Source organism: Papaver somniferum, chromosome 5, assembly GCF_003573695.1.
Source record: "Papaver somniferum cultivar HN1 chromosome 5, ASM357369v1, whole genome shotgun sequence".
NCBI lineage: Eukaryota > Viridiplantae > Streptophyta > Magnoliopsida > Ranunculales > Papaveraceae > Papaver > Papaver somniferum.
The window spans coordinates 28,813,030-28,832,469 of record NC_039362.1 but is presented as its reverse complement, the minus strand read 5'-3'; the positions used below and the strand labels follow the sequence as shown (position 1 = coordinate 28,832,469).

At 35.9% G+C, this 19,440-nt stretch overlaps 2 protein-coding genes across 2 annotated transcripts; both read right to left on the bottom strand.

Moving 5' to 3' along the window:
• Window positions 1–10,980: 10,980 nt before the first annotated feature.
• Window positions 10,981–12,276, bottom strand: LOC113278899. Its single transcript, XM_026527622.1, has 2 exons — window positions 11,860–12,276; window positions 10,981–11,739 (listed from the first exon to the last, which is right to left on the bottom strand). Exons 1-2 carry the CDS (start codon window positions 12,274–12,276, stop codon window positions 10,981–10,983), a joined length of 1,176 nt encoding a protein of 391 aa, XP_026383407.1.
• Window positions 12,277–13,309: 1,033 nt separating this feature from the next.
• On the bottom strand, window positions 13,310–16,600 carry LOC113281257 (calnexin homolog). Its single transcript, XM_026529947.1, has 7 exons — window positions 16,509–16,600; window positions 16,281–16,379; window positions 16,104–16,173; window positions 14,266–15,398; window positions 14,107–14,178; window positions 13,878–13,994; window positions 13,310–13,763 (listed from the first exon to the last, which is right to left on the bottom strand). The coding sequence occupies exons 2-7, from the start codon at window positions 16,353–16,355 to the stop codon at window positions 13,611–13,613; spliced, it is 1,620 nt and encodes a 539-aa protein (XP_026385732.1). The 5' UTR covers window positions 16,356–16,379; window positions 16,509–16,600; the 3' UTR covers window positions 13,310–13,610.
• Window positions 16,601–19,440: the final 2,840 nt, after the last annotated feature.

Sequence of the window (19,440 nt, the reverse complement as noted above, 5' to 3'; positions counted from 1 at the left end):
TTTCGGTTTTTCATACCCTTCTATCATTAATAGCCAAGTATTAAAATCGCGAGATTGAAGAAAAGATTTCATAGCAGATTTCCACCAGAGATAGTTAGTGTCATCAAATCTTGGCAGTACGTTAACTGAATCATCCATTTAATTCAAGACTTATAGGTTGGATCGCATCAAACACAAATTATAAGATGTTTTCGTGGTTGCCTGCTCTAATATTAATTGAAATGACGAGGGTACCCAAATACACCATATTTTTCGTTTCAACCTATAAGTCTGATACCAAATATGATCATCTATGGACAAAGTCGAGAAAATACAACAACTAGGTATTCACTTGATAATAGTTACAGTTCAAAACCGATTTACTATAGGATCGATATCAAGTGATTAAGATTAACGTACAAGTGTATTTTCTTTTAATTATAATAAAATAATTATAAATGCGGAAAGCAAAAGTAAATGATACTGCAAGATTTTCTTAAAGAGGAAACCGCACATGCAGGAAAAACCCCAGGACCTAGTCCAGTATTGAATACTCTCATAATTAAGACGCTACACAAAGTACAAATCCAACTTCGTATAGTTGATACCAAGTAATTTACCCCTAGTTACTTAGTTCCCTCATTATCCCTGCGTCTATGACCGTTTGGTCACGCACGTAAATCCCAAGACAGAAACCACTATCTTGAATTGTTTTACCGATGTAAGTCTTTAGCACTCAACTCTTTTATATCATCTTCTAAACAATAAAGGAACAAAGTTGTTTGGTAACTACTCCAATAATATTTTAGAAAAATATTCGTTAAGTTTGACAAAGGCTCTTTCGTTTAATAAGTAAACTCCTTTGTCGGGTAAGATCAATCCAAATCAGTAACTTAGATTTGGATTCACAACTATAAGATTCAAATATTGAAGAATACCACCAAATGATAGTTGTCGTCCTAAACGACTTTATAATCACATAAATCTAATCTAGGTTGGTTCCCAACCGATCAAGATGTGTGCACAAATCATGAGATACGAAAACCAATAAGAAAAATCTTCTTGTACTTTAAATCTTGAAATGCCTTCTTATGTACCTGCATAACACAAACTTGAATCCATTGATGACCAATCACACACAGATAGAGTCTTTTGATAATGGATCTAACAACAGTTCTAAAAATCCCGTCAATACTTTGATCTAGTTTGGTGAACCTTATGCCAGATGAGAAGGCTCTCAATAATTATCAAACTAGATGCAATCAAAGTTTCAACAACCATTAGTCAATCAAATCAATAATCGAAAACTAAAATAACAGTGCAATTACCTAGTTTCCCACCGACGGTTCTCGTAAAGCTTCTTGATCCAACAGAAGTCTTTAAACGAGTGGTAGTAAGAGATTTTTACTAATTAGGATACTTTCCTTTGCGGATAGACGGCTCCACCTGAAACAAAACGAATGAAGTTTTCCCGGCTCTTAGGATAGTTTTCAAGAAATGCAAACTCAACTACTTATAGACCAAGGTTGTTTGTCAAATAAGGAAATTCCAAAACCTAAAACATTCTCAGGATATGCAATAATTACCTAATTTGGTTTTCCTATTTCCAACTAATATCCAACCTATAATTCTGTAATCTCCTATTAGAAAATATTTAATATTGCACTTAACTAATATAACATTCCAAGATATATGTTTAATTTGCTGGAAAATCAAAAGCATATAATCGAAAATTCTTAATGAAAAATTCTCAGTATTTCAAATTGGGATCACTTTGAGTATCAAGGAATATCTTTGGGTTCAAAATATGGTTAGAGATTATGGCCTTACGTATTTAGGATATGAAGGGAAGGATTTTACCTGGACTTGTAATAGTTATGGTACAAAAACTAAGAAAGCCATCCTAGATATACTACTAGGAAATAATGATTGTCTTTTACACTTTGCTCAAGACAAAGTTCTCCACCTAAACCATGTTGTTTCAGACCATTGTCCTATTTTGTTAGTTTCCATTCCTCTTCCTAGGAAACTGTGGAGGCCTTTTAATTTTTTTGGTACTTGGATGCATCATGACTCTGTTAGTTAGGAAATGGAAACTGCTTGGAGTGTTAATGTCATTGGTAATCCTGCTCAAAATTTTTACCACAAACTTCATATTACTAGAATAACCATCTCTCAGTGGAATATACTTGAATTTGGAGACATTCAAAAAAATGTCAATATTCTCCAAAATCAGTTAGACATTGTTTAGAGGCTAGTTCTAGTAGTCGGTATATAAGAGTTAAATATATTACTAAAGATCTTGAAAACTGGTACAATATCCAAACTAGTTTTTATAAATAAAAATACAGAGATAAGCATGTTCTTGATATGGATAATAACACTAGGTATTTTCACCAATTAGTAAACAAGAGATTCCGTAAAAATAATATCAATGCTCTCAGTGATGCTAATGGAGACTGGTATAGGGACATGGAAGATATTTTTAATGTTGTTACAACTCATTTTTAGTACTATTGCTTGTACTAGTAATCATGTGCTTTCTGATGTTGATTTTGATATTATCTCTCGTGTTATTTCTAATGTTGATAATTCTTCTTTAATATCTATGTAATCTCCTGATGAAATTGTCAATGTTGTTAAGTATATGCCAGCTTGGAGTTCTCCTGGCCCCGATGGATTAAAAGCTGGTTTTTTATTATTCCCAACTCCCAATGGAATATCATAGTAAAAGATGTCGTTGATGTTGTTCAGAAGTTCTTTGAGATGGGCCATATGCCAAAATGTTTAAATAAAACCTGCATTTTTCTAATACCCCGAGTGAAAAACCCTAAAAATCCTGCTGACTTTAGGCCTATAGGGTTATATAATGTTTCTTATAAGATAGTTTCTAAAATTATTGCTGATAAAATTAGATCTTTCCTTAAGAAACTTATATCCCCTTATTAGCATGATTTTGTACCTGGTAGAGCCATTCATGATAATATCATAATTTCCCATGAAATTATTCATATTATGAAATAGAAAGAAGGCTTGGAGGTACTACGGCTTTGAAATTGGACTTATCTAAAACTTTTGATAAACATGAGTGGATCTTTCTTTTAAAAGTCTCATCTCAGTATGGTTTCAATGATGTTTTATGTAACTCAATACATCAATGTATTTCTACTTCTAGCATTAGTGTGTTACTCAATGGTTCACCTTGTCAAAAATATGTTCCTTCCAAAGTAATAAGACAAGGTGATCCATTATCTCTTTATTTATTTATATTGGCCATGGAATTTCTTTCTCGAATTTATATTGCAGGTATCAAAATGGCTAGAAGAGATCCCCCTATTTCTCATCTTTTGTTTGCAGATGATCTTCGCATCTTTGAAAAAGATGATATGCATATGGTTTCTAAAAGCGTATGCTTTGCTTTACGCTTCGTTTCAAATCTTTTAAGAAATGCCCCGACTCGTACCTATGAAGCGCTTGAAATGAGAATGTGTAGTCAATGATTTTGACCAAAGTCAGAAGCGCAAAATGGCCAAACTTCAAGAAATAATGCTTCTGAAAATTGAAAAAGAATTGTGGGACTCAGACCTACTACATCGTGTGTAATATGTGAGTGCTCAACCACTATTCTATATGGTTATTTGCGATAATATTTGACTATATTATAGATGTTTACGTACATATTTATAATATATCAAATCTTATATTTTACGATTTACCGCCAACCATAAATCGTCGCTTCACAATTCAAATTATGCATTGTTTCTCGAAAATAGAAAATGATTCACGCTTTCAATACCTTGCATAACATTGAGAGTGTTTTGAGTTTCTACACAGGTTTGATAGTGTTTCTGGTTAAACTCTGAATTTTGATAAATTTTAAGCTTGTGAGGATTTATCCAAGAACCTGAACATGTTTATTGTTAAAGATTCTGAAACTTACTTAGGTGCACCTCTTCTACTAGGTCACTTTAAAGTTAAATCATTTGATTCTATTGCTCAGTATTTTGAAGTTACTGTGTCTCTCAACCAAGCAGGTAGACCACTATGGTTAAGGCTGTTTTGAACTCTTTTCCCACTTATCAAATTGGTTGTTTCAAAATCCTTGCCACAACCATTGATAAGTTAGATACTCTTCAGAGAAATTTCTGGTGGGGGTATAAATGTAATCAAGGAATTAAATTCTTGGCTTGGACAAATCCAAATAAACCTAAGGAATTACGGGGTTAAGTTTCAGGAACTCCGAAACTTTTAGTAAGGCTCTGATTATGAAGTTATCTTGGAAAGTTAGTTCCCAGGACTAGATCAATATTCTTAAAGCCAGATATTTTAGAGATAACAGTTTTCTTTACTTAGTAATGATAATAGCTTATGTATTTGGAAAAGTATATATAGATGCATTGAGGTCATTAAAGAAAATAGTTGCGAGACTGTTAAATGTGGAACCAAAGTGAAGATTTGGCTTGATAAATGGGTGATAGGTTTTGATCATCCACCAGATCACGTTGTAGGTATATCTCCTGCCTCTAATTTAACATTAAGGAATGATCTGTTTTTTCCAGGAACTAGAGAATTGAATGCTCAAATCATTTATGATTCTTTGTCTAATGAGTCTGCCACTAAAATTTTAGCAATGCAGGTTCCTACGAGTGGATATGATACTCTTATCTGGCTTCCTGACACGAAAGGCTTCTTTTCTGTCAAGAGTGCTTATAATGTTCTGCGTAGACATAATAATGGTAATAATGTTGTATGGAGAGCTCTTTGAAGGTGTAAATCCCCTCACAAGGTTAAGCTTTTTGTTTGGAAATTCCTTAAGAGTATTGTTCCAACTAGAGATAAGATTTTGTGAGTAGTGTTTGTAATTTTAATTTGGAAACTAGTTAGCATTTATTTATTGACCGCCCTTATGCTAGGTTTCTCTGGCTTGGTGTCAATATTAATCTGAGTAGTATCTTATCTAACTTTGGTCATTTAATGCAATGGGTGATAAGTTGGTTTGATGTAGGAAATAACCAAGTTGGTGTCTCTCTTTCTGATAAGGAGCATAGACTAAATCTGCATATATTACTTTATGGACTATCTGGAAGGATAGATGTACACCAGTCTTTCAGAATATAAACCCTGGCAGAATGTTTCTATTAGTAGAATTCGTACTATGATTGATAATTGCAATCTAGGCAAGATACTAATGTTTCTAATGTCAATCTCATGTTGCGGATTCAAAAATGGAATCCCCCGGATAGGAATCATATTAAAATTAATATTTATGCCTTTTTTTTGAAGCAAACTCTTACAGGAGGGATTGGACTAATAGTGTGAGATTTTGCAGCAAAATGTCGTGGAGGTAATGAAAATTCATCAATGGAGGAATGATTCCTAACCAGGAGGTGGAGCAATTGGAGTGTCTTGCAATGAAGACTACAGTGGACTTCGCAATTGTTAGAGCAAACATGTTATCTTAGAGTCTGACAGTGAAGTAGCTAAGTCAATAAATGAACAAAATTATTATGCTCACTGGATGAATCAAGGAATTATCGTTAATATTAAATTTTTACTACAGAATCATGAAAAGTTTGTGTTTCAGTCGGTCAATAGACTCAAGAATATAATTGCCGACAAAATAGCAAACAAAACTAAAGTTAGTGTTATTGATTTTGAATACCATATCCCACGAGACATACTTGATTGGGAATGTAGAGTTAAACCTCTCAATCAATAATAGCCCTCTTTTGAATCAAAAAAAAAGAAGAAAAAGGTTCGAGAAAGGCTAATGGATAGTAGTTTCTCATCTTATTGAAAACGGACAATGACCGCTTCCTAGAAACGTACATCCATTAGCCGTTTTAAACAAGTAAAAAAATAATCATTATCAGTTTTTGTTGTTGCGAAGAGGATAAGAACCTCCGCCAGACCCAGTCATAGAATTCTCCTCTCTAGGGAATAGGATTAGTGCGAATGGAATTATCCATTAATGTCTTTGAGTTGTTGCACTTTCCAAAAAGAAGAAAAAAAGAAAGAAAAAAAAAGTGTTGCACATATAGCCAAGTCGCAGAAGGTTGGTCCCTAGGAGCTAGCACTATGGAGGGGTCATCCCCTCCCTATCCTTTTTTATCCCTCTAAAACCCAAAAAAACCATGTGCTATGGTCTCCCAAATCCCTACTCATGTAGGTATATTCACCCATTTTCCTACATGGAGGATTACATATGATCCCGCCTGTAGGGAAGGGAAACCACACGGCTACTGAGTAGCCATAGCTTTTTACACGGCAACTCAGTAGACGTTTCAGGAAATATATTTGTTTGACCTTTTGTCATTTACACCTCTTTCACACCCGATCATAACCATCCATCATTAATAACGGCTCTATCTTCTCCACCGTCGGATCCCAACGGTCATTTTTTCAAAATCCTCAATAAATAGCACTCTAATTCTCTACTCAAACCACACAGAATCAATTGATTTCTTATTTTCTCTTCTTACATCAATTGATTTCTTCTTTCTCTTCTTCATACTACACCTCTTTGATTTTTATATTTATCTTCTAGTACTCAAGTTTTTATATCTTAGTTTCATTCAAAATGGTTTTAAATTTTGTTCAACGGGAAGAGATTGATCTTACTACTGCATTTATTTATGTGAGTATGAATGAAATTGTGGGTTCGGGACAAAAAACCTCTATGTTTTGGATACGTATTCACCAAAATTTTGTCCAACGCAACGGCAATCCATATGAAAGAGATTGGTCATCCTTAAAAACCAAGATGAAGTATATAAAAAAAAATGTCAAAGAATTCGTGTCCATTCTTAATGTTATATATCGGCAAACCAAAAGCGGTGCGAGCCACGAATATTTGGTAAGTTCTGTTATTTATTAAGTTTTTCCATATAGTTAGTGATAATAATAATAAAATTAATGTTTCTTACAAAAATTTTCAGACAAAAGATGGTCGGAAGCAATTTCAGGAACAAACAGGACAACCATTCAAGTATGATGCATGTTATGAGATTGTTTAGAGAAAAGGTCCCTGGATATAATTATGAACTCACTGTAAGACAAAACAGTGAGTTGTTTAATAATCATCGTAACTTTGTATCACACGAAGATGGTACTGAAGTTCTTCCTAATGGAGAGACTCGTTGGAAATACAAGGAGAATGCACGTCCTATAGGAGCCAAAAAAAAACAAAATGCTAGCCAGACATAAGAAGGATCGTGAGCAAGGTATATTTAGAGAAGGTGATGAGGGAACATCTTCGGTTAAGATGGAAGAAGATAGGATTTATCAACAAAGTGCTAGTATTTTAGAGTATCTTAAGGAAACACGATCAAGGAAGGAAAAAATGAAAATGGAACAAGAATCCCAATACCAAACAATTTGGGAGTATACTCAACAACCGAGTTATCAAATGGAAGAACAACTCAATTTGCAACAGCTTCATCAATAGACTAATCAAATGCATCAACAACAACTGCATTTAGATCAAGACAATGCAATAATGTCTGTGGACCTTAGTCGATTAGCTCCCAACGAAAAAAGATATTATCGACGCAAGCAAAAGGAGATCTTGAAGGGGATGAATATAATCAGCGTTGAAGATTCAGAAGATGACGATGTAATCCATCTCTAGTTGTTTTATCTTTTATTGAGTTTAGTTTTTTAATTTTTAATCTAGGTTTAAATTAAAAGTGTTGTCCTAAATTTGTAGTTAGTATTGTTGTTATCTTAAAAATGTTGTCTAAATTAATTTAAATTGTTTTTTAAATTAATAAAAAATTTAAATGTGTTGTAACGAAACGATTTTTATATATTCTCCAAAGAAATAGCTTCAGTATCACTTCATTAAATTAATGTTTCATTAATAACGTACAAAAGAAATTACAACAGATCATTCGATTAAAATTAATAACTTCATTATCACTTCATTAGGCGGGTGTTGCTCTGACCTCGTTTCTTAACGTGGTGCACGATAGGTCTGAATGCATTACATGTTACTCCCTCTGTTTCTGAAAGACTGTCCTCTATTCCTTTTTTGTCAGTTTTAAAATTGTATCCAGCTTCTGTTTATAGTCATACTTTTTCAATGAACTCTCTAATATACCCTTGAATTATTTATATTCATAAATCCATTTTTAACGTGACCCAATCTAAAATATTAAAGAAATTAGTATAATTGAGTAAACAAATATATCCTTCATTCCTTTTAAGGAAATATACTGTTAATTCTAAAATTATATTCCTTATAAAGTTTATACTTCTTAAATTCAATATCTTTTAAATTTCCCTTTTATATTTTATATTTATAATTCTCACACCAATTTTGAATAGTCTTTATTGCTAGCATTTTTATTAGAATAAAATAGGTAAGTAACTAAGGATAGTCAAGTAAAATAGTATGGTCTCCTTAATATTTTGAGAAATTCAAAGCGGACTGTCTTTGTGAAACGGAGGGAGTATTATTTTTCTTGGTATGCTCTTCAACGATCAATGCCGCTTCGATATGATTAAACGGTTCTCCTCTCCAGGCTTTATATGCAGCTTGTGCAACGGGCATGTCCCTTCTGTACCTATGTAGAAACTCATTGTATGCAATGCATAATTTCCTAACATGATGTGTCCTTGAAAAAATATGGGATGGTTCATAATTAAAGCGTGGTTGTTTGCCCGTCGGTTTAACGAAAGGACCCCAACCAACATTAATCCAAAATACAGTATGATCTTTAGGATCTTCTGGAAATTCATCCTTGAGAAGGTAAAAGTTTCTAATCCTTTCCGTATGTTCTTCAACATCCTTTAACCTTTCCCTCGGTTGCATTTGTTCTTGACCTTGTTTCTGTGCCTTGAGCTTTTCTTCGTATTATGCCGCAGCCGATGATGAATCTTTGGTTTCTTGAGTGGATTTTCGTTTGCTTAACATTTCATCAATCCGATTAATATATTTGTTAGGTGATGACGATGTTGTTTCTTTCGTAGTAGCATGATCTCTCTTGTTGGCTATCTCTTTTTACATTGCAGCAATCGATTGGGTTGTTCGCTTGCATCTTCTAAGGATTTCTTCGACTGAGTTGGTAGTTGCTGATTGATTTTCCATTGAATAGATATTTAGGTTTGATTTATGCCTTAAAGATTGTTACTGCAAAGAAGAATGAGTATATTGATACTGGAAAGAAGAATGGGTTATCTTCCTTATATAGGAAACGTTCCCAACGGCTCTATTTATTAGAAATCGTATCGAATGGCTCTATTTCTTAGAACTCCTGTCCAACAGCTATATATTTCTTTCTATAAATATATGACATTTTTTCTAACCAACATAACTCTCAATTCATTCTCAAATATAAACTTCAATCATGTACTCTAACAGTTCGAGTAGAAAAGGAAAAAAAATAGTATGTGTGGAAGAAAAAGAGATTTGCCCATGTTGTTTCATGGATAATCATAGTCTGCTTCAATGCCCATGGCTATATACAAAATGTCCCCAACGAGGTTGCACTGGCACAAGGAAGGTAAGAGAGTCGATACCGGAGAAGATAAGGTATTTGGAATGTGAGTATGCTAAATGTCCGGGAGAAGCACAATTTTGGGAGGATGCAATGAAAGATGCAATCAAACAAGAAAAAGTTGACGAAATCTGCAACAACTTCAAACTAAAAGGAAAGGTGGAGTTTGAATGCACTAGGGGATTCCCTGTGAAACTGAGGGTTGTAATTTCTTTATGGAAATGCACCGGTCGAGTGCAAAGAAAACATATGGAAAACGTTACTGGAAATACCTTGACTGTGAAACGGTGGCATGGGCTGAATAAGTGTTGTTACGATTTAGTTTAATCAAGAGTTTGAATATCAACTGATGTAATGTGCTTTTTTATAATTAGTATGTGTTATTGTAAGAGTTTAAATGTGATCAACATGATATAACGTTCTTCTACAATAAATAATAATAGTTATTTTAATATTCATATGATTAACGATTACGTTAAGCATGTGCAACCAGCATTTAAACCCATAGGCGACCCTATTGGACGAGTTATGTTTTGTGAGGGTTTACAGAGAGATTTACCCACAAAACCTATCATTATTTAAATTCTTTACTCATCATCTGACGATTCAGAGGATGAATCTTCAAAGGGGGAAGGGTTATACTCTAAGAAACTGTTTTTCAAAATCACGTAGCAGTTAAAAAATCTAAAAGGTTTCCCCTACTTTTTTTGGTAACTCTCCAAAGCAAATTTCTCCTATAACAAAAGAAAAAAATATCAATTTAGAATTAAATTATTCAACAATTCAGTAGACATACACAAAAAAATTGTTGGATAGGTGACCGGTAAGTTTCTTACGATTTCCGAAGGTACTGGAGCCCTCCATAAATATAACGATATTTGTGTGGATACATGTACTTTGACGTCTGAATTGATAACGTTTAACCTTGTTTTCAGATACTTAAATGTTTTTTCATTCGGATTCCCGTTATGTATAGTCAATCTTTGCAGTAACTGCTCTAAAATGTTTGTGTTATTTAGTTGTTCATCTTCTTCTTCATTTTCTAGATGAACATCAACCCATAAACTAACTATCAATTCGTCTTCCATCGGAATATAACCCACCATAATTAAGAAACTAAAGTGTTATAGATAATAATTTGGACAAAAATAAGTGTTAATTTCTAAAATTGGAGGATAGAGTGGTTGATGGAACTAATGTGTTCATTGCTGAAGAGAATGCGATTCATTTATACATGGCCAGTATACATATCCATATACTGTACAAGGAGATTTCACGGATATGTATACATATCCATATATTGTACAAGGAGATTTAAATGATTTCACGAATTATTGAAACACAAAAATAATGTAAAGTCTGTAATACATATGCATGTAACATTCGAAATCTTAAAACACAACATTGAAATACATCCTATGCCTCAACATCATCATCATCATAAATACCCGCATCATCATACGCAACTTCATCGTCATCGTCAGAATCGTCCTCCTCATCGTCATCGTCTCATCATATCATAATCATCCTCATCGTCAGATGAGTCATCTTCATCTCCATCATGTTCATATTCGTCTCCCACATGTCTGTCTCCATATACATGTTCAACTGCATGTTCAAAGTCATCTGGAATTTGATCATTGTAATCTCCATAATAATCAAGTGCTCCATCCTCGGTTTGACCAGGAACTACTTCTTCTTCTAAGTCTGTATCATCATAATCTCCTTCTGATGATGGAAGTACCACGTATTCCATATCTGAACCCTCCAAACTAGACATGTCCCCTGTCGGGCCTCCTCTACCAGGACGCGCGGCAATGTGCTTGACAAGATCATTTTTTAGTTGTAGGTGCATTTCTAGGTTTTTCAGAGATGACATAAATACACGACCATTATTGGTAGGTTCCGGAAGCGGCACAGGAACAACTCTGCCCCAATCCATATCCCGACGTTCATGCTCGATAATCATATTGTGTAGAATAAGACAACATTTCATAATTAGGTTCAAGACAGATTGATGCCAATACTTACATGGAGATCCGAAAATTCTGAATTTACCCTGGAGAACTCCAAAAGCACGCTCGACATCCTTTCTTTTAGCCATTTGATACTTGTTGAATCTCACATAGTCGGGAATGTCCAATGTCTGAGAGAAAGCTTGTACAATTGTAGTCAACTTTGGATAGATACCATCAGCTAAGAAATAACCCATATTGTAGTGGTGACCATTGATGACATAATTGCATGGAGGTGCTACACCCTTTAACATGTTATCAAAAAGGGGAGAGTGTGCCAACACATTCACATCGTTGTTTGATCCAGGCATTCCAAAAAAAGCATGTCAAAACGACAAATCGTATGATGCCACCGCCTCTAATACCAAACTGCTCTCTTTATCTTTTCCCCAGTAAGTTCCTTGCCAAGCTACCGGACAATTCTTCCATGGCCATTGCATACAATCAATACTACCAAGCATTCCAAGAAAACCTCGGTCCGCATTCTCTTGTAGCAACCTCTGAACATCTTCAGGAGTGGGTTCACGCAAATATATTTCTCCAAAAGTCATGCAAACGATGTGGCAAAATCTTTTTAGATAATAGTATATTGCGATGGCACCTATACGAGTGTAATCATCAACACTATCAGCTGGCGTACTTTTGCATAAACATTTCATCACGACAACTAATTTCATATGCGTAGAATGCCTCATAGTACCGGTTGCATCTGGACGTTGTTGCCATTCTGGATCAACTTCAAGCAATTTTCCTAACAATTTCTCGAATAAGTCTTCCCTCATGCCTAGACGTTGTTTGAATTGTCTGGAGGTATAATGAGTTCCAGGCGTAAACTAATCATTCATCATTTTGGCATCATGCCACACTTGATCACGCGTTATTACACTACGTGTTTGTACCTCCCTTGGTACAGATTGTCTAATAATACGCAATCGTTCATCCAAACATAGTTGTGTAAAATTTGTGTATACCATACATAAATACAAACAACAACAATATCAATTTGTGTATACCATACATAAATACAAGTCAATCAATTTTCTACATTGATATGCTAGTTTACAAACATTTCATTCAACATAAATCAACAAACACAACAATTAATCATGAATTTTTCACTAAATATATGTTTTAATTACATTATTGAATTGCATACTACATACCTAACCAACCTAATATCTACAATTTCATCAAAATCAAATTCGAAATCAAAATGAAATTAATTTGAAACCCTAACATTAGAATCACTCACCTTAGATGATTTTTTTGATGAAATTCGAAATTGAAGAATGGATTTGTTTCACCTTGGAGTAACGATCAAACCGTTTTAATTTAAGCCATACAGTCGCAATGAATCAATATGGAAATCGAAATGGGATAATAGGGGTTTGAAAGGGTTTTGAGAGGATGAAAAATTAGAGAAGAAGAAGAAGTGGGGAGCCCGAGCTGGTTTCTGACTTGACCAACACCGCTACTGAGTAGCTGTATCATGTAGGGAAGGGATAACAAGCCACCATAGCAAGTTGGCTTCCTTGTGCCATCCCTTCCCTCTACATATGAGGGATAGGGAAGGGAAGCCCACCACCATAGTGGAGAGAGTAACTGCTACTACTGGCTAGCAGATCGTTAGTGAAGGGAATGCAGTTGCTCTGATTCAGCATCGAGAGGGCATAAAAATCATCTCCGTACCCAAGGAAACTACTCTGAAATTTTACCAACCAGAAAGTCGTCCTCATAAAGGTGAGAAGCTTTGTCGTCTCTTCTATTTGCTCCATAGTGGTTGACACATACAATATGTTAAATACAAAAAATATATGACAGATCATGTTTCATAGACTTGTCCGTCTCTTTTCCGCATGGCACACTAGAATTTAGATGAACGTAATGTTCCATCTTGTTTGTCTACCTTAGCATCGATATTAGTTGTCTGATTTGGTATTACAACAAAGTGGCAGAAGAAAGCAGATTCAGAAAGACGGTTGAGAAAGCAGATTCATAGGTATTTAACAAAAAATGACTAAAAGTAATTCTCATTTTACAACACCTAGTTATCCAAAACAAAATTCTGACCCAAATTAAACTAGATTAAAACTCCTCTTTACCAAAATTAATTACTTCAGTTCTCCCTTCTGGTGGCCCTTCTGCGAGGAGCAGCAGCATCTTCACTTTCATTTTCCTTGTCTCCTTCTTTCTCTCCACTGCTGCTTCCTTCGTTATTCACAGGTTTTGCAGCTCCAGCAGCAGGCCTAACCTCTGGGGTTGCCTTTGCCTATACACAGAAGTAACCCATCGTACATTAGCAAACATTATATGGCTAGAACTTGAATAATTTAGGAGGAAAAAGAAGGGCAAATGATAACAGCTTCAAATACTGAAAACTCACCACTGCTTTCTTGCCGCCAAAAAGAATTCTATAGAAGATGGTCAACATAACCAATGCAACAGAAACAACGATACCAATGGTGATATTTGGCTGTTTCTCACCCTTCTCAATAATATTCTGCAGAATTTGATATAACTCGGTTAAGCAAACTTCTACCAACCTAAAGTGGTGTAGAGAAGAATCACAAAAGTTTCAAAGTATATTTGTTTTGTTCAGAGCAACAACTTACATATATCTTGAGCTTGTAATCAGCCAAGAAAGGAAGGTTTGCAAACTTGTAAAGGACCTCAAATATCTTTTTCTGCAAGTCCAGTAATTTGTTGTTAGAGGATAGAAGGAGAAAATGAGAAAGCCAAAACCAGAAAGCACCGAGTGCAGGGATATTCACCTGGAATTCGGAGAGATTACCATCAGAATCACCTGCAGCTGCTTCCTCAGCCTTCTGCTTTTCTTTCTCAACATCGAATTTCGGCTTCCATGTTTTCTGTCTGTACTCTTCTGCAACCTTCTCATCTGTTGCTATCAAAATGTTATCAAACAAGATACCATCTTGCATGGTCCAGATCTCAATTCCAACGGCAGCAACAGGCTCAAAATCAGGTTTCTCAAGCTCAAAGTAGTCAGGGTTAGGAATTTCTTGTGGCTTCCAGATGCCCTTGTAGTTTGGATTTTCAATCAGTGGTGCATGCCATTTTCCTTTGTAAGCTGGATTACTCTTCATTGGCTTCTTCCACTCACCACAACCAGGTGCATCTGCACACTTTGGGTTATCAGTTTTGGGTGCTTCCCACTCACCATCCTCTTCATCATCCCAATCTTCAGGCTTTGATGCTTCTGGATCATCAATCTCCTCAGGCTCATCATCCAACCATCCCTCTGGCTTTTCAGCTTCCTCATCTTCGATCTCCATGGGTGCATCCTCATCCCAATCATCAGGCTTTACTGCAGCTGGGTCTGGAATTTTGGCTCTCTCATCCCAGTCCTCTGGTTTCTTATCATCTGGATCAGGAATGGTCTTGGCAGGGATAAGTGGAGGCTCAAAATCATCCCCTTTAAGGAAATTAGCCGTCTTCTTTTCCTCCCCATCGATAAGAATAGCCAAATCATTGTCAGGTTTTATGATTGCAGTATAGACATGGGATAGTTTGTCAACAGGAACGGAGGGTGGGAACTTGAGATGGTGCTCAACATACTCCCCAGTCTTGGGGTTCTTGTGCTTCAAGATGAAGTGCACCTTATTCGTCGACCCACATTTATCAGGTCCAAACATGATTGCATAGGGAGAATCATTGTTGAACTCCTTTGCAATCCACCCAGCTGCTTGAGGACGAAGGTATTTCAGATAAGCACCTCCACACTCTAGTCCATTTTGTAGACGGGTCTCAAACTGCAGGACGATAGTACCATCCTTTAGACTGACTGCTTCATCGAGTTCTTTCACAATAGCGTACTTCTTAGCTTTCTCGCTCACAAGAAGTCCGTAATCGTCATGTCCCTCACTTTTGGCATGTTTCCAAACACCTGACATACAAGATATATATTAGCGAAAAATTGGCAATAAAAAACATCAATATAATAACAAAAAGGGGACAGGGCACAAGTTTAGTATCGACAGGGATTTACAAATACAGTTCATGTCAAAGTAGAAAGCAACATCTTATGATGTTTCAACATAATGGTAATAATATTACCTTTCCTTCATGAAAATATATGAAAGGACAACTACAGTACCAGTACAGATTACTTGTGCCAGAAGAAGAAAAAACAACAATAAAAAATAATGCAAATATAAACATCATCAGCATACCACACATATATTTAAATTAGACTTCCCTATAATCCTAGGTTCCTAGGTATGTTTGGTCCTTCAACCAAGTGGTTAAAGTGCAAAATTGATCTCATTGCGGTCCAAACTTTCTTAGGGAAATCCTCTCAAACCAACATCACAACCCCTGCGGTATAAAAGCTCTCAGAGAAAGGTTTTCTGTTGGTGAGCCTACTTAAATCACCTATAATTACATGGTAAAAAAAACATTGTCTGCATACAGCTTTTATGTATGCATCATGGATTTTAATAGGCAATTGAGTTCTACAAGCATGCAAAACATATAGTAATTGGATCCAACTGCAACGAATACACAAGAAAATAAAATAAACTCGTACTATCATGGAATTGTAAACAATCAATTTCACGAAAAACAAGAATTAATCAGAGATCTAACTAACCTTCATAATCATCTTTCTCAGACACAATCCATCTCCCCTCAAACGACTCGTCAAACGACTCGTAAAATATCTGCACAAATTAACCAAAAACCACATCATCGTCAGATGATCAAAACATACAAACTGAATCTCAAACATACAATCTCATTAAAAAAAAATCAAGTAAAAATAACTTACAGGATCAGCAACACAAAGCTGTAATGTAAAGAAACAAGCAACCAAACACACGAGAATACACTTCATTCTATCCATTGGAATCACTCCCAGCTCATAACACTGAAAAATTAACAACACAATTTTCAGATCCAAACCCTAAAAAAGAATAAACTTCGAAAAATCTTATTAGATCCATGACTTTTAAACTAGATCTCAGTAATGGAAGGGAGAAGAAGAAGTTGATCTTACCGTCTAAAGACTCTTCGATCTGATGATTCTGATTTTCTTCTCCTGAGAAAAAGAGAGAGAGAGTGGGTTTTAAAGTAAAGTGGAGATTGGAATGGGGATGAAGAATGTAGACTTAAAAGTCGGGCTGATGATGGTATAACCAATAGAATTACTCGCCACGTACGAATCACCAATGATGTGGTGACACGTAAGTAGCCATTACAATGCGGAAATGCGATGCGTACTAGAAAAGTCCCTAGGAATTGTTAATGGAAAGATCGGAGATATTAGGAGAAGTAAGATGATCCGACGGATGAGAAAGCTTGTTTTCTATTGGGTGGGTCTATTGCTCGGTTTATTGCTCTTGTTGAGTCTAGTGGTAGAGCCTAGTTGTCTTGCAACATGTTATTGATTTTTGAGGGTACAAAAATAGGGAAGTTAATGATTTTTTTAGAATGCGAAATTGGGGATAAAAAATGGAATTGGGGATATTGATTACTTCTCCCAACTCATGGTGTGTGCTAAGGGGTGTTTTTTGGGTATGAAAATACTAAAATACCCTTTGATTAATTAAAAACATTATGAAAAGACCATTATACCCTTTCTCCTAAAACATCACAATCAAAAACCTAAAACATATCCCCCATTCTCGCTACCGGCACTCTTAGGGTTAGGTTTTGAAAAAAAAAAAAATCATCGTTCTTCATCCGTTCTTCGTCGATTCAAAAATTTCTTCGTCGATTAACCTACCCGAATCATAGACAATGCTTCCACGAAAAAAAATGAATGCCCAATCGAACTCAAAATCGATTGCTCAACAAAAATAGGAACAAAAAATTGCTAAGATTGCTCAAGAGAAAGAAGAAGAACCAGCAGCGGTTCGGACAATCAACCTCTCGCAACCATGGCTTCTTTGAGAAGGTAAGTGATTTTAAACTACTTTATGAGTGTTTAAATCGATTTATAGCAATGGTTTTAGGTTAGAATCGCGAACCCTAACTGAAACAGTTGAGTTTCAGTGAGTTCCGGCACTGAAATATGTATGAATACAGTGCCGGTTTTGTTGTCCGGCATTCAATCCTTGATGAATGCAATGTCGTTTCCAACCCCATATTCACCTGAAACTGAATTTTCTTTACCGGCATAGAATTTGGGTCGAAGTCTATGCCGGTTTTTCGGTACCGGCAGTCTTTAATAATAATTTGTGTATACCGGTAGTGGACTTAAAACATATAGGAGAGTTTTCGAAATTGTCACCAGTACCGGCATAGATTTTGGGTTGCATTACATGCCGGTTTTGGGTACCGGCATTCGTTTGTAATAATTCGAGCATGCCAGTAGTGGACTTAAAACATACAGGAAAACTTAAGAATTTGTCACCTATATCGGCATAGATTTTAGATTGATTTGTTTGCCAGTACAAAGTTACAGCATGGAATTTATTTATTCCGAGAGTGCCGGTAGTAGTCTTTTGATATCCAGGAGAATTACATATGACTACCGGCATTTTCGATAGTCAATGTTCATTGCCGGAACACTTAACCGGCTTGGTTTATTTAAGTATGTCAATGCCGGTACAAAAACTGAAAGTGAGTTGTCTCACATTCATTTCGTGTGCTTATGATATAGGTCAAAAGCCAAGGAAGCTAACAAAAGAAAAACTAAAGATGCGGTCACTAAGAGAAGAAGGAATGACGGTCTTGATACTCCTCAATCTCTCCCTCCTCGAGGGAAAGATGAAGGTCGCAAAAAGCGTTTGGGGGCTAAGACAAGAGGGATAATTTGGGAGAGTGGTGGTGACCTTAGTCGAGCTGTAATCCGTGATCACGATGATCAAGATGAGCAAGATGAAGAGGAAAGTGAGGATGAAGATAATGTGGTTCCTCCAAGTCAATTAGCAAGCCAAAGCGAAGTTGGTGGGCCAAGTCAACAACCAACACAACGCAATGGCAAGAATGGCAATGGCAAAGTGAAAGTTAAAGGTTCCCACCTTCCTCATATTAATGACATGATACCTGACCTTGAACGTGGTAGAATTTGGGGTGAAGCTCCGGAACCAGAAACTCCATTTGGATACAAGCACTCGTGGGCTCGTACTATCTATCAAACCTATGTAAGCATTTTTTATCTTGTGCATATGTATTATTGTGTATTTATGTAAAATATCTAATTGTATTATCTCCTAATTGTAGGATCATAAGAAAGTTGTGCGTGTTTGCCGAAACCAAGTCGCGGATTGTTGGAAATTGTCCGAGGAATGTGAAGAGGTCCAACAAATAGTAATGGATTCTGGTCTATATGCTTTGGTTGAAAATTATGTGAAGCCTGATTCCGTGACTGTCAATTGCTTCTTCGACAGGTATCATGATGAAACCGATACCATGCACTTCCTTTTTGGGGAGATGACCTTCATCCCTGATGATGCTCATAACATTATAGGCTTGAATGTTACCGGAAAATCAATTGCAGAAGGAGTTGAGTCTCTGGACCTAGAATGGTCGAAGTCGCATGCTCTGACTAAGAAGTTGTGGGGTTGGGACTACAAAACTTATGTGGAGAGCTTTTATGAATCCACGTCTGGTAAGACAAAGACAATCAAGTTGATGTTGCTTAAGAAGAAGTTTGAAAACACAAAGCAAAAAAGTTTGGAGGATGGATGGGACCCTGAAAAAATTCGTTATACTGTCGCTGCATACCTGTTATACATCTTGGGAACTAGGGTATTCCCTGACACTAATGGCAATAGGGTTATCCGTGAACTACCTTCAGTACTTGGATCCGTTGGAAGATGTCTATGGGTATTCTTGGGGCATCGCGGTAATGGCACATTTGATGACGGATATGAGAATGGCCTCTAAGGCTAAAACCAACCAATTTGTCAGGAATTTCACTCTACTGCATGTAATTTTGTTTTAAACTTATGTTATTATGTATACTGTTCACATGTACCCTT

Bases quoted from the DNA above. Each gene is read 5' to 3' on its own strand.
- LOC113278899 (XM_026527622.1), bottom strand. From the start codon at position 12,276: ATGAGGGAAGACTTATTCGAGAAATTGTTAGGAAAATTGCTTGAAGTT. The intron at 11,740-11,859 runs GTATTAGAGGCG...AACATGTTAAAG, and splicing joins AAGATAAAGAGAGCAGTTTG to GGTGTAGCACCTCCATGCAA.
- LOC113281257 (XM_026529947.1), bottom strand. From the start codon at position 16,355: ATGGATAGAATGAAGTGTATTCTCGTGTGTTTGGTTGCTTGTTTCTTT. The intron at 15,399-16,103 runs GTTAGTTAGATC...CTTGTATGTCAG, and splicing joins TGAGAAAGATGATTATGAAG to GTGTTTGGAAACATGCCAAA. The intron at 14,179-14,265 runs GTGAATATCCCT...CTGGACTTGCAG, and splicing joins GTAATCTCTCCGAATTCCAG to AAAAAGATATTTGAGGTCCT.